Genomic DNA, 12827 nt, shown 5'->3' on the forward strand with positions numbered 1-12827 from the left:
ATTAAAACCACTATGTCAAAGCAGGTCCTACCACTACAGAAAAGATTGTGTACTGGCCACTAATTATTATGGTTTGCATTATGTCTCACTCAGGTGGGAGGAGGGAACCCTTTGAGGCGCTGGAAAGTGTCTGTGGAGGTGGAGGCTCCTCCATCGGTGGTGCTGAACCGTGTGCTACGGGAGCGCCATCTGTGGGACGTGGACCTGCTGCAGTGGAAAGTGTGTGAAACCTTAGACAAGCAGACGGAGGTGTTCCAGTACGTCCTGAACCGCATGCCCCCTCATCCCAGCAGGGACTTCCTAGTACTCAGGTGAGTGGTGTGATGAAGAAAAGACTTTTCAGTTCTGTTATATTCAAATATAGCCAACTAATCAATCTCTTTTTTTACCCTTAACCATTCTTAAGCCCTAATGTTATACTTTATACAGTGTCGCACACAAATAGCTGATCTATTTATAAGATCACAAAGAGCTTGTATAGGCTATTTTCTCATTTAAAAAAAATGATTGATTGCTCAAAATAGGGACGCGAGGTTGGAAGTGGTTAAGAACATATTCTGTCTGTGAAGACATGAAAATATTTCTTCCCTGTGTTTATTCAAGGTCATGGAGGACAGACTTGCCCAAAGGAGCATGTTCCTTAGTGTCTGTGTCCATAGAGCATGAGGACTGTCCTCCAATTGGAGGCATACGAGCTATAGTCCTGGAATCCAACTACCTGCTAGAACCCTGTGGCTCTGGAAAGTCCAGACTGACTCACATCTGCCGAGTTGACTTGAAGTAAGTATGAATGGAAAAGTACATATCAATTGTTACGTTCCACGTAAGTTTGGTCTGGGATTCCTGTGTATTCCTCCCCCTGTCTCGCCTTCCCTCTGTTACACTCTCTGCAGGTCTGAAGTTTTAAATTACATATTTTTGGAGCTGTGTGGAACACAAGCTCCCTATACGTGGCCGTGTGTGTGGGTCTGTCTCCGTCCGTCCGTCCGTCCGTGTAGCCTAAACTTCGGCGCGTAACTAGTGCCGCACCATTTACGCCACTCGCGCAATATATACATCACAATGTGCGGCTCGGCCGGGAATGGTGTTCTATTACCTTTCGTTCCGATCCGCCTTACCATGCCGACGTAATCGGCAAAAAACGACGCTTAATTGTCCCCATTGACTTATAATGGGACAATGCAAGAAATCACTTTCAAGTATTTTTCTCTCGTAAACCATAGGAGCTACAGTTTCAAACCTCGGAGAGGAGATTCATAATGATTTTAAGAATGAATCGAAAAATAATTACATCACTCGGCCTCATGGTGGCGCTATAACGGCCCACTTTACGTTTTGCCCCGTAACTCTTGAACCGTAGATCGGAAAATTAAAATTCTTTTTTCCCTGGATTCCTTGGGTCAAGACGCATCTCCCCATATAGGCCACGCCCATTTGCGCCAGGACAGATTTTCCGCCATCTTGAATTCTCTCCAAAACACACTTTTTGCTCCTTTTCCTACATATTTTCTTCAAATGTCACACAAATCGGTACACATGATCCTGGGTGACCAGAGAGGTGCTGTTGAGTCTAGCCTGCCCTGAGCATCAACTGCAATACACACACACACACACACACACACACACACACACACACACACACACACACACAGCTCCACTTCGAACAGAGGTTCGATTTTTATGTTACAACCTCATCCCTAGACCCCACATGTTTGTATGCATGCATTACGGGGACCAACCGCGGACGTATGTATGCACGCATGTATGCATGCATTACGGGGGCCCACCGGGGACCAAGTCCTTGAAAGAAAGTCCACCATATGGGCTGACTTGAAGCCAACGTCATTGTATGCAAATATCTGACCTGTGATTGGCTAGTAGTGTGTGAATCTCTCATTCTCCCATTCTCTCACACACTCAACGGCGCATGCTGACACTCACACACAAACTGCAGTACCAACTATCGTCTGATGGGGGCTGTCCCCACTGTGTTAACACACCTGTCATATGACATGAAAACGCGAATTGAGGGACTTGCTTAAAAAAACACCAGACACTTCAGCAACCTGTCCCCTATCTTCCTGAATGATAACATTATGGGGACCTACGATTTTGTCCCCACTGTGTCAGACGTCCCCAGTATGTGAGTGTGTGAACATGCGTATGGTCCCCATAAGTATAGCTAGACAAACGCCAAAAGGGTTTCGTAACATGAATATACATGGTTGGGCTGCCTTGATTACCATGAGAAATGTCACAGCTTGTCCGCGTGTAGACATCCGTGTACACATATTTACAGTCTATAGGTTTGCCCGCTCTGACATCATGCTCTAATGTCACTGTGATGTCCGGCACATCTTGTCCACATATCTGTGTATCTCTGAAGGTCACGCCTGACACTGTGGTTCCCTTGACACATCACTGTGACATCACAGGTGACATCACCTATGTAAAGGTCCATATATGGGTATTCCCCAGAATCCCTTTTATGCCCATATATGGAGATCCATGATGTCATCAATATTAAGCACATATCTAACAGGACTTCATATGGGAATGCCCATACAGTATATGTATAACTGGTCCGATATACTACATCACTGGCCAGATGGGCAAGAATCGCAGAGGATTCTGCGAGGTTGCATGTCGCCCCGAGGCGTCTTACTAGTTATTGTTATACTGATGGTGCTGACGTGTGCTGAATGTATTCCTCTAATGTTTCAGGGGAAGAACTCCAGAATGGTACAACAAAGCCTTTGGTCACCTCTGTGCTGCTGATGCTGCACGAATCCGCAACTCCTTCCAGCCTCTCATTACAGAGGGCCCAGAGACCAAGATCTGATACCCTATCCAGCCATGTTTGCTCAGCCATGAGAATGTATTGAGCCTACCTAAGCCTAATTTATACATTGCCTGTGTTGCACTGAAATCTGTTATTTTTTGTGGCAGTACGACAAGTATGAATTAGCCATTAGCAGGGGCGTCATAGCTAACAGCCAGGCACGGTCCAGTGATGAGGCCTAAGCACTAAAGCACAGTTTTATGCCAGAGCACAGACGTTTTGAAAAGTATTTTGAGACCCTCTGTACTTGCACAATGACAGAAGAGGACATCTTATACTGTAGGTGTAGGACATAGTTATTACACAATGGGAAAGAGAATCATCCTGCCAATGTCCTTAGCATTAGAATTTTGTTTTGATGTTGCTATATATTATAATTGTAATATTGTCTAATTGATGTCATGAATAATATTATTGTTGCTATTATCTACAATGTCTAGGACATTAATGCTCTTAAACGCTTCTGGGAAGCATTTATATTTTATTCATCAAAAAGTTCAAAGCTATGTAATATGTCCACGTAAATGTCTGTATATATGTGTATAATTATATACTGTAGGCCTACATGTAAAGGAGATGTATATATTGTATATAACGTAATAGTACATACATGGTTTCTTATATATTTTAATCTAGTGTCAACGTTCTTGTAATACATATGGTACAAAATTGTAAACTGGTTTTACTTTGCTTCAGTATTGCTGTTGTGGAATGGGTGTAATTATATTATACTTTGACCTTTAATGATTGTGGAAAAAAGGACATAAGGTTTGACTTGTTCATACCTGCTTTATGGTACTGGAATGTGCAATCAAGTTCCAGAGATATGTTTTTTTTAATAAAGACTAAAGACTATCAAAAATGTAAATGGCTGTTTATTCTTGTTTAAACATTTTGGGTTGAACAAAATGAAAATACATATAGCCTACTAGGAGGCCATTAATGCAAAGCAATGTCATTGTCACAAATATTTCCAACCACACACACACACACACACACACACACACACACACACACACACACACACACACACTAGTAAGTCGCCTCAGGGCAACAAGCGATGTCTTGGCCATCTGGCCAGTGATGTATATCGGACCAGTTACCCATATATGGAGACAGCTGGTGCCCATATATGGAGACCCCTGGTACCCATATATGGAGATCCATGTACTGTACATGGAGATATGCTGTGAGAGGCCAAACATGCTTACTCAGTTATTCGTTATGTGAAAGTCCTATGATGTCTATGATATCTGACATCATACCCTTTTATGGCCATAGATGGAGATCCCTGTCTGTAGAACCAGTAAATATGGGCTTAATATTGATGACATCAGGGAACTCCATATATGGGCATAAAAGTGATTCGTTAGTGTGACATCACAGTGAAGCCAGAGCGTGATGTCAGAGCGGCAAACCTATTCTGTTAGAGTGGTTCCTCTGACATCATGTCAAAGCATGATGTCAGAGCGACAAACCCATAGACTGTAAAAAAGTGTACACTAATGAATAATATTTTTTACCACTCACCTCCACAAATGGGCTGAGAGAGACCCCTGGGCTGAGAGAGGCCTCTACTGGCCAAATGGAAGATTGTGTGTCACAGTAGACTGGTAAAGTTACATTTTAACCAGTCTATTTATAATTTGGATGATAGGATAAATGGCAAAAATGTATATTGTGCTTTGAACCCCCCCCCCCCCATCATGAGTTGCAGCAAATTATGATGGATTCAGCAGGCCCAGCTTTCACATAAAAACAACTTCCTTGGTTCAAACCGGTTTTAACAGTGGTTTACTGTTAAAAGGCCTTAAAGGAGTTGTTCACCCCCAAATGACCTTTTTTCTATCGATTACTCACCCCATGGAGACTTGAGTTCAATAGGCCTAATAGCCTACTTTTTTGTATTTGTCGCATTCCTAAACCAATAATTTGATTATAATAAATTGGCCCCCACTGATTCCAGATGGAGACAGATACAAAGACAAAGATCTCCTCAAATTATAGGTTTAGAAATGCCACAGAAACAAAAAGAAATATTATTGAACTCAAGTAAAAAAAAAAAAGGTTAGGGTTAAGTCATTGTGGGGGTGGTGAACTACTCCTTTAATACGATTTTGCATTCATTCGTTCATTTAGCTATAGGCTATTATAGATCAGTGGTTCTCAAACATTTTTATGGGAAGGGCCCCCTGTATTTGGCCGGGGAGTTGGCACATATTTTGTGCAAAGGAGTCCCCATTCAAATATTTTTGTTGTTAAAATGTTTCAACATTTCTCAAGTAGATCAGTTATTTTCTAATAGCAGATAAGTTAAAGTTGTTTAAAAAAGATTTTGATATTAACTTTTTTTTTTTTCTTTTTAACTTTTTCTGAACCGCAATCAGAATCACATACCTTTTACAGGCAAAACAGCAGAAAGCGGACAAGCGCAACCTGCAAGCTGACTGATCGATAATGTTGTCCACTAGATGGCGCCTTCTTACCAGCTCTTTAATTTCACTCTGGCGCATCACCTCCACAACAACTACTAATGCAGTAAGGGCCTACATTGTGTGTGCTGTTTTGTGGGAATCTTTAGGCCCATTTGTTCTATGGCATAATGGCTGAAGTGGCTTTGATTTTTCGGTAGGCCTATTTAGGTCTACTTTTGAAGGCAAAACAATTAACAAACTACCACATTACCAACTAAAATATAGAAGAAACTCTACAAATATTTTAGTGAGAGTAGTGCGGTAATATTAGTAAAGTAAAAGTATAGGGTGATAAAAACTATAGTAACAATAACTAACTTGTAATAATAATGTAATATGAGTAATGTATGGATGAAAAATACAATGACAGCTGTAGCCCACTGTAGCAATAATCAACAATGCAATTGGACCTTCTGTTTCCACCGGTCTTAAAATATTTTCAGAAGCTCTCCATTTCTTAAAATATTGTTTACAGCTGGAGGTTGTGATTTTTGTGTGTAACTTATGGTTCTAACATCGGAATGGTAAAGATGGTATTAAGAAAAGAAAAATATGGACGTGGACAGGCATTATGGACATAACAGGTTTAAAGCAGATAATCCATTCTACAAGATATTGGCACAAGTTACAGAACAATGGGATGGCTATACAAGTTGAGAAACATTTTAGTTAGATTAGCAAATATAATTACAACAACGCTAATGAACGTAAAATTCTGTATTTTCATTATAAGAGAGCAAACTTGATTGCCAGATTATTCTGCACATCGTATTATCAAAAATTAAATAAAGTGGTATAATGGCATGCATGGAAATGGGGTTATAGCCTGTGTCATGGTGCCGTCTGAAGCCTGACATCATTTCACCTCCCCTAGAGCCATGCTGACACAGATCATCTTAATGAGGTTGGGAAATGCAAGCTCAGCTTCTGACTGTCAGTCAGGACAATCATGGACAGGATTGCCAAGCCATCAGTGTCAATCTGCTTTTTATATCCCTTGTGAAATCAGGGCTCTTCTGGAAAATGATCTATCTATTTATCTATCTATCTAGTATGTCCAGAGCCATCCTCTGGCATAAGGAGTCTATGCGGTAACTTAGGACCCCCCCCCCCCAACACACACACACACACACACACACACACACACACACACACACACACACACACACACACACACACACACACACACACACACACACACACACACACTCCACACCCTCACACACGTATGCACGCACTGAAAAATAAAATGTAAAAGTGTCCTAGGTGAAGTCACCTCTGTTTGGAGCCTGTCATCGTCACAGAAATTGTTCCGACTAATTGAGAAACCTGTGAACATTCCCACCTCAGAAGAACATTTCTTCACACTTCTTCCTGTGATGTCTGCTCCTGTACAGTCATCTCTGGTGATGGCAGATCAGCTTCTTTCTTTTCTTTTTGCCTTTATTGATAGTACCATGTAGGTAGACAGGAAACAGGGAGAGAGATGGGCAGTGTCGACATGCAGCAAAGGCCGCCAGGATCGGGACTCGAACCCGCGAGGCACTGTCAGGCATCAGAACCTATGTAGTATGCGCCTGGACCTATAGGCCAGCGGGCGCCCCATGGCAGATCAGCTTTAGTAATTTCCAATGAAGATGTCTGCTCTAGACTAGTCTCACCTTCCTGGCTCTAGACAGATGGTGATAAATAATTTTGGTTGAAGTTAACATCATATTGTTTGAATTCAATTATATACAGTATATATTGTGCCATGCTAGTGCCATGTGCAGATTACAACCTTGGCTCTGTGGGCCAGGTCACTGTGGCCCCAAAACAACAGTCTAGCTGCTTTTGTGGAAATATACTAGGACGGCCCCCACATGTTTTTGATGGATGTGGCAACCTCATCATATTAGCAGGAACCTATGACCACCATTTTGTCAGAGAGAGCTCCAACCATGAGACGGATTTGATGTGTTTTCTGTACTAGTCTAACTATTCTCTCTCTAAAAATATAGTAAATTCCAATTATACACTCTGATTTCTCTCATGTCTTATTTCTTTGAATTAAGGGAATAAGAGTCTTTGATTTTTTTCTATTAGATGGAACTAGGCCAAGCAGGGTTGAGGAGATGACTCATAGGGAAGTCAATTGGGCATCGAAACTGATGATGTGGTCAAGAAGAGTTGTTTCATCTGATGTACTCTTCTATGGTTTCTGCTGTCAGGAGCAGGAAGAAAGGCCAAACTTGCAGGCAATCAAAAAGTGTTCAGTTCACAAGTTGGTCAATTAGCCTGAATTCTTACTGTGACAGACTGTGGCAGGTACAGTAGGCCTACCTCAAATGACAGGTAAGAATTATCAGCCTGGTAAAATTATTCAAACGTGCAGTGGTGGACAGTCACAGTATACACTTGAGAAAATACAGCTGATACAATACAAAAAAAAAAAAAATACAAGTACAAATCAATGCAATAAGTACAGTATTCAAGTAAATGTACATTGCTACTGTCCATCACTGGGCTTTATGGTATATTATATAGCACATTAGCCCTTTGAAGTTCCCACCAAGAAAGAAGATGTCAAAAAAATATTTCTTTGCATTTTCTATTCCCTTCAGGCATTAATAACAACAATCAATTGCTTTTTTTACAATACACCCACCAGTTTTTAAATTATAAGCCTCTACCAAACGGTAGAGATTTACGTTAATGATAAGGGTGCATTTGATAGAAAAAACTTTAACTGATAGCTAGAACAATGAAACTTCTCCAGTTGATTACTTACATTAAAACAAACAAAAAATGTATTACAAGTTTTCTGAAACTTTATTTTTAAATATTTGTTCATGTATTTTGGGGGCATATATCTGAAGATTGGATAATGGCAAATTCAAAAATATTGTTTCATTTTCTTGACATATTAGTGACAAAACAAATCTCAGATGATGAACTTTAGATAATATGTTGAACTTTGATAATTAGGGTTGAATAGGTGAACAGGTGTACTGTGTATGTTGATTGGACTCTTTTACCACTAACAGACATCTCAACCGTTTGGTAGAGCATATTTTTTAAACAAGAATAAAATCTTACTTATAGAACTATTTCAGCATATATTATAATGAAAAAACATTCAATGTATCATAATAACAACAATGAATTAGTAGAAGTTGTAATTATTCATAGTAAATAGTATGTTTTTAATACTTTAGTTTTACTCTATTTTTATTGCACTTTGTTACATATGCATGTTCAGTAACATCTCTGAGATGATAATCTGTAAAAAGAATCATCCTAGCTTTGAAATTCCTGCAGGAGAGAGCTCATCTGTCAGAGTGTTTTTCTTTGTTGCTGATACTGTTGTCATGTGTGTACTAAACTGCATTTCGTTGTATGTCTCATACAGTGACAAATAAACATCTTATCTTATCTCTTATCTTGTGTCAGATTTCCTCTGTGTCACATGACTTGGAAAGCATGGTGTGTGAAGTCACTGCACCCTCAGGTGGATATTATTGGCCATCAAGCACCTCAACCAAATGGTAGAGATGGCTGAATGAGGTTGAGTTCATTTCACCATTGTTTTCAATGAGAAATATGGACTTAAAATGTGCTCTACCATTTGGTTGAGAAAACCATCCAAAGGGGTTAGTGTTTCCATATAAATGGATATTCAATTCAAGTTTTTAAGAAAACAGCCAGAGTAAGGTCAAAATGTTGTTATCTGAGTCCATTGCCCACAACAACCCAATATTATATATAAGAGTATAATGTTATCAGCATATTCCATTTTGTCAAGGCACTGTATGCATTAACCCAATTTATAGTTAGATGTATGACACTGTCAACCAATCTACATGCTCACAGTACATTTCAGCATGAATTAGGGGCTAAGCACCCCTAAAGGTCTGACTCTAAAAATGCCAGATATTTACATGAACAAAATTGAAAACATTGACTATTCTTTTTGCCATCCTTTTTATTCTATGCCAATGTGTGTGTGTGTGTGTGTGTGTGTGTGTGTGTGTGTGTGTGTGTGTGTGTGTGTGTGGTGTGTGTGTGTGTGTGTGTGTGTGTGTGTGTGTGTGTGTGTGTGTGTGTGTGTGTGTGTGTGTGTGTGTGTGTGTGTGTGTGTGTGTGTGTGTGTCTCGTTCTCTGTCTGATTTATTTATCCCCCCACCCCCCATATTTGGTGATTGGTCCTTCGGCTTCTGCCGATTTCCCCTTCCCCTATTCTGTAGGCAAGTGTTGCTGCTGAAGAGAGAGAGAGAGGGGGGGGGGGGTAACTGTAATCATGCCTCTGCCTTAAAATACCCTTGTAGTAGTCCATTGTTGCAGCTGAATAGAGAGAGGGAGAGAGAGAGAGTGAGAGAGAGAGAGAGAGAGAGAGAGAGAGAGAGAGAGAGAGAGAGAGAGAGAGAGAGAGAGAGAGAGAGAGAGAGAGAGACAGACAATATATATATCAATGAATTGGCAAAAACGTCTACAGCACCAGGCATCACCCTAGCCAAAACAGAAGTCAAATGCTTACTTTTTGCAGATGACCTGCTGCTTTCATCAAAAGAAACATAAAAATAGACAAAATAGGCTTAAAATACTGGTTTCGGGATTCGAACCAGCTGTCAGACATCAGAGTCTATGTGGTATGCGACTGGACCGCAAGGCCAGCGGGCACCCCACAAAGGGGCGTTTTCCACTGGCAAAGAACCGGTTCGGGTTGTTTCTCCTGCCTTATGGGATGAACTAGAGGTGAGCTTTTCCACAAGAACCGAGTTGGTTCCGAACCTTAAAAGTTGGTTTGCGGCCGGTTCGCAAGAACAAACCAAGGTTCCAAGAAAGTTGCCATCCCATAGGCGGGAGAAAGAACCCGAACCGGTTCTTTGCCGGTGGAAAAGGCCCCAAAGAAACATCTTGAATAGGTACAGACTCAGTGAGCACTTGCGATCGAGAAAGGACGTCATAGGCATACCTGGCTACCTAGAGAAAACAGACTTTGCACCCACTGTACACAAAATGAAGTGGAAACTGAGCTACGCTTCCTGCCTGTGCACTGTACCAAGACATCAGAGACACATACTTCCCACAGATCATAACCACCCAAGGAGAGTTCTTTGAAAACATGTCCAATGATAAAAATAAATAAAAAAACTCCCATATTTTCTGGGTGAAGTACAACAATGTGCAAACACAGCAGCAAGATTCGTGAGCTGCTGTGATAGGGAGAAGGATATCAAATGGAACACAACCGTCTTAAACTACTAATCATTGTGTAAATCCCTACACTGTATGCGTGTAACCTTGATACATGAAAACTGGTTAACTTCTTTCACTTGTACATATTTTGTTTTGATTGTATTATATTGTATTGTGTACACTTCTGCTTTGGCAATGTAAACATATGTTTTCTCATTCCACTAAAGCCCTTTGAATTGAACATTGAGAGAGAAAGAGAGAAGGTTCAAGGTTGTACTGTATTGTTACGTCTTTTGTACAGGTAGGCTACATAAGAGTAAAATGTGTTTTTGTTTGGCATCCTTCAGAAAATGCAGTCGTATATCAAAAAACAATATAGAGAGAGAGAAAGAGAGAGAGAGAGAAAGAGAAAGAGAGAGAGCGAGAGAGAGAGAGAGAGAGAGAAAGAGAGAGAGAACAGATGAACGTGTAAACAAAATTGGCCTATGATGACTTATGACTACCTGCAAAAGTCTAATCAGAGTGGCACAATGTCTTTGTGTGTGGAGTATTAGCTATGTGTGATTGAAAGAGATGGTGAAAGACAGGGATATGGAGATATAGACCTACAGTATGTGTTACTGTTAATGTTTTATGTATATGTGATAGATCAATTGTATCAACATTGTCACTTATGGTTTGTGTTTTCCCTTGATGTTTTATTTTTATTAATGCAAGGACAGTGTTGGCACCATTACAAGTGGCCCTAGTAGGCATATGTTACATAATTAACATAATATTAAGTTATAATAACATTTGTGCAGTGCAGGTATAAATTACAGTGTAAATTAACCTCCCTTAGTAGATCCCTTCTTATGTCATTGCAGCCTGGCTATCCTATTATTTCTAAGACTAGTCTTTGAGGTTAATGGTTCATTTTAATGCTTTAAAGAAGCGAATGATTACAAAAGTCCAGAGAGAACAAAAGTCGACAGCCTAGCCGGCACTGGATGTTCTGTTATGCACTGTTTTGAAGACATGACATGATGATGAACTGCACATCATGTTCATTTAATGTCTCCTTTTGGCACAACACAAGCCCGGAGCATAATTGTCCTACTACCTTTTCAAGCAGAGGCGTCATTTCATAAAGAACTGCTCTCTGTCAAGGTGCCAACTTTGTCTTTCTCGTGCACTTGTGGCCATGTGCGCCAGCAGAGTGTGCTGCGATGCTGTTCGGTGCTGTCTGTACTCTGTATGTAGGCTACTGTACGTGGGCAAGTTGGCATTCTGTCAAGGTGCCAACTTGCTCCTTGTTATTTATATCAGGTCGTACTTGTTGGTGGTGACGTCACCAAGAACGCTGCTCCCTCATTGGCTAAAGGCCCTGCCTTTGTACTGTTGGCCGGAACCAGACAGCACCAAACACAGTACTTGCACGCTCTGCGTGCAAGTACTGTACCACTAGGGGTGGCAAAAGTACGTTATATAATAACGTTTGCCTGGCGTTGCCAGCCTCTATCACACACTTCGTTTTGGGAAGAGAGTCTGGGATTTCAGGAAGAGTTTTCATTTCTGGGGTTTGCCCCGAACCACTTGCCCCAAGCCTACAGAAACCACGTGCCCCAAGCATACAACCCTGATTGGCCAACCCTTGAAGCTGGTTGAGGAAATAGAATCTCAAGGGATCAGTGCCAGACCGTACTACAACACCACTACCGCCAGCGGGTGTTGTTGTATTCGGTCTGGTTTATTAACCAGGCAATAATAACGTACTATAATAATAATAATACCGTATATAGCCTATCTATACTATAATTTTGCGAATGTCTGAGTGAGTGTCTGTCTGTCTGTCTGAGTGAGCGTCTGTCTGTCTGTCTGAAACAGCGTTTCTCCTCAGTAGCAATTGATCTGAAATCGCATCACCATTAGCATATGAACACACCTAACACTCTGGCCCTGTTACAGATGTTGTCCAAAAATCATGCAGATCGGTACACAGTATCTCTGTAGCTGTTAAATGGAACGGGTATTTCTAAAGCCCTTTGCACACAGGCGCGTTTAACCGCACGGATAAAACGGACAATATACTTTTTTGAAAAGAAAACAATGATTCTCTACGACCTCATGCACACCGGCTCCGAATTAGCCGTGCGACGAGTGGCTGCCGCCGTGCGTTTTTTTCTCGATCGAACTCAGTTCGATTCGTGCGTCTTGTCGCATGCGGTAAAAAACTCATCACTCCTTTTATGACTCCTTTTTGGATCCGCAGCGCCGATTCCGCACAGCCTTGCACATCAAATCCAATGCGTTTTATTCATAACGCAAACGAAAAAAACGCAACTGTCCTGTGT

General features: G+C 41.0%; 1 protein-coding gene across 4 annotated transcripts in view; it reads left to right on the top strand.

Annotated features, from left to right (window-relative positions):
* The window catches only part of stard13b (StAR related lipid transfer domain containing 13b), a 73391-nt gene extending 69694 nt beyond the window's left edge, over nt 1–3697 (top strand). For all 4 annotated transcript variants that reach the window (XM_080732219.1, XM_080732220.1, XM_080732222.1 and 1 more), the window contains 3 exons: nt 94–311; nt 604–780; nt 2725–3697. In XM_080732219.1, the coding sequence (XP_080588345.1) occupies nt 94–311; nt 604–780; nt 2725–2842 (513 nt within the window). In that variant the 3' untranslated portion in view covers nt 2843–3697. The remainder of the gene's footprint in view (nt 1–93; nt 312–603; nt 781–2724) is intronic.
* Nucleotides 3698–12827: the final 9130 nt, after the last annotated feature.

The sequence above is a fragment of the Nannobrachium achirus genome (assembly GCF_963921795.1).
Source record: "Nannobrachium achirus genome assembly, chromosome: 8".
NCBI classification, from domain to species: domain Eukaryota; kingdom Metazoa; phylum Chordata; class Actinopteri; order Myctophiformes; family Myctophidae; genus Nannobrachium; species Nannobrachium achirus.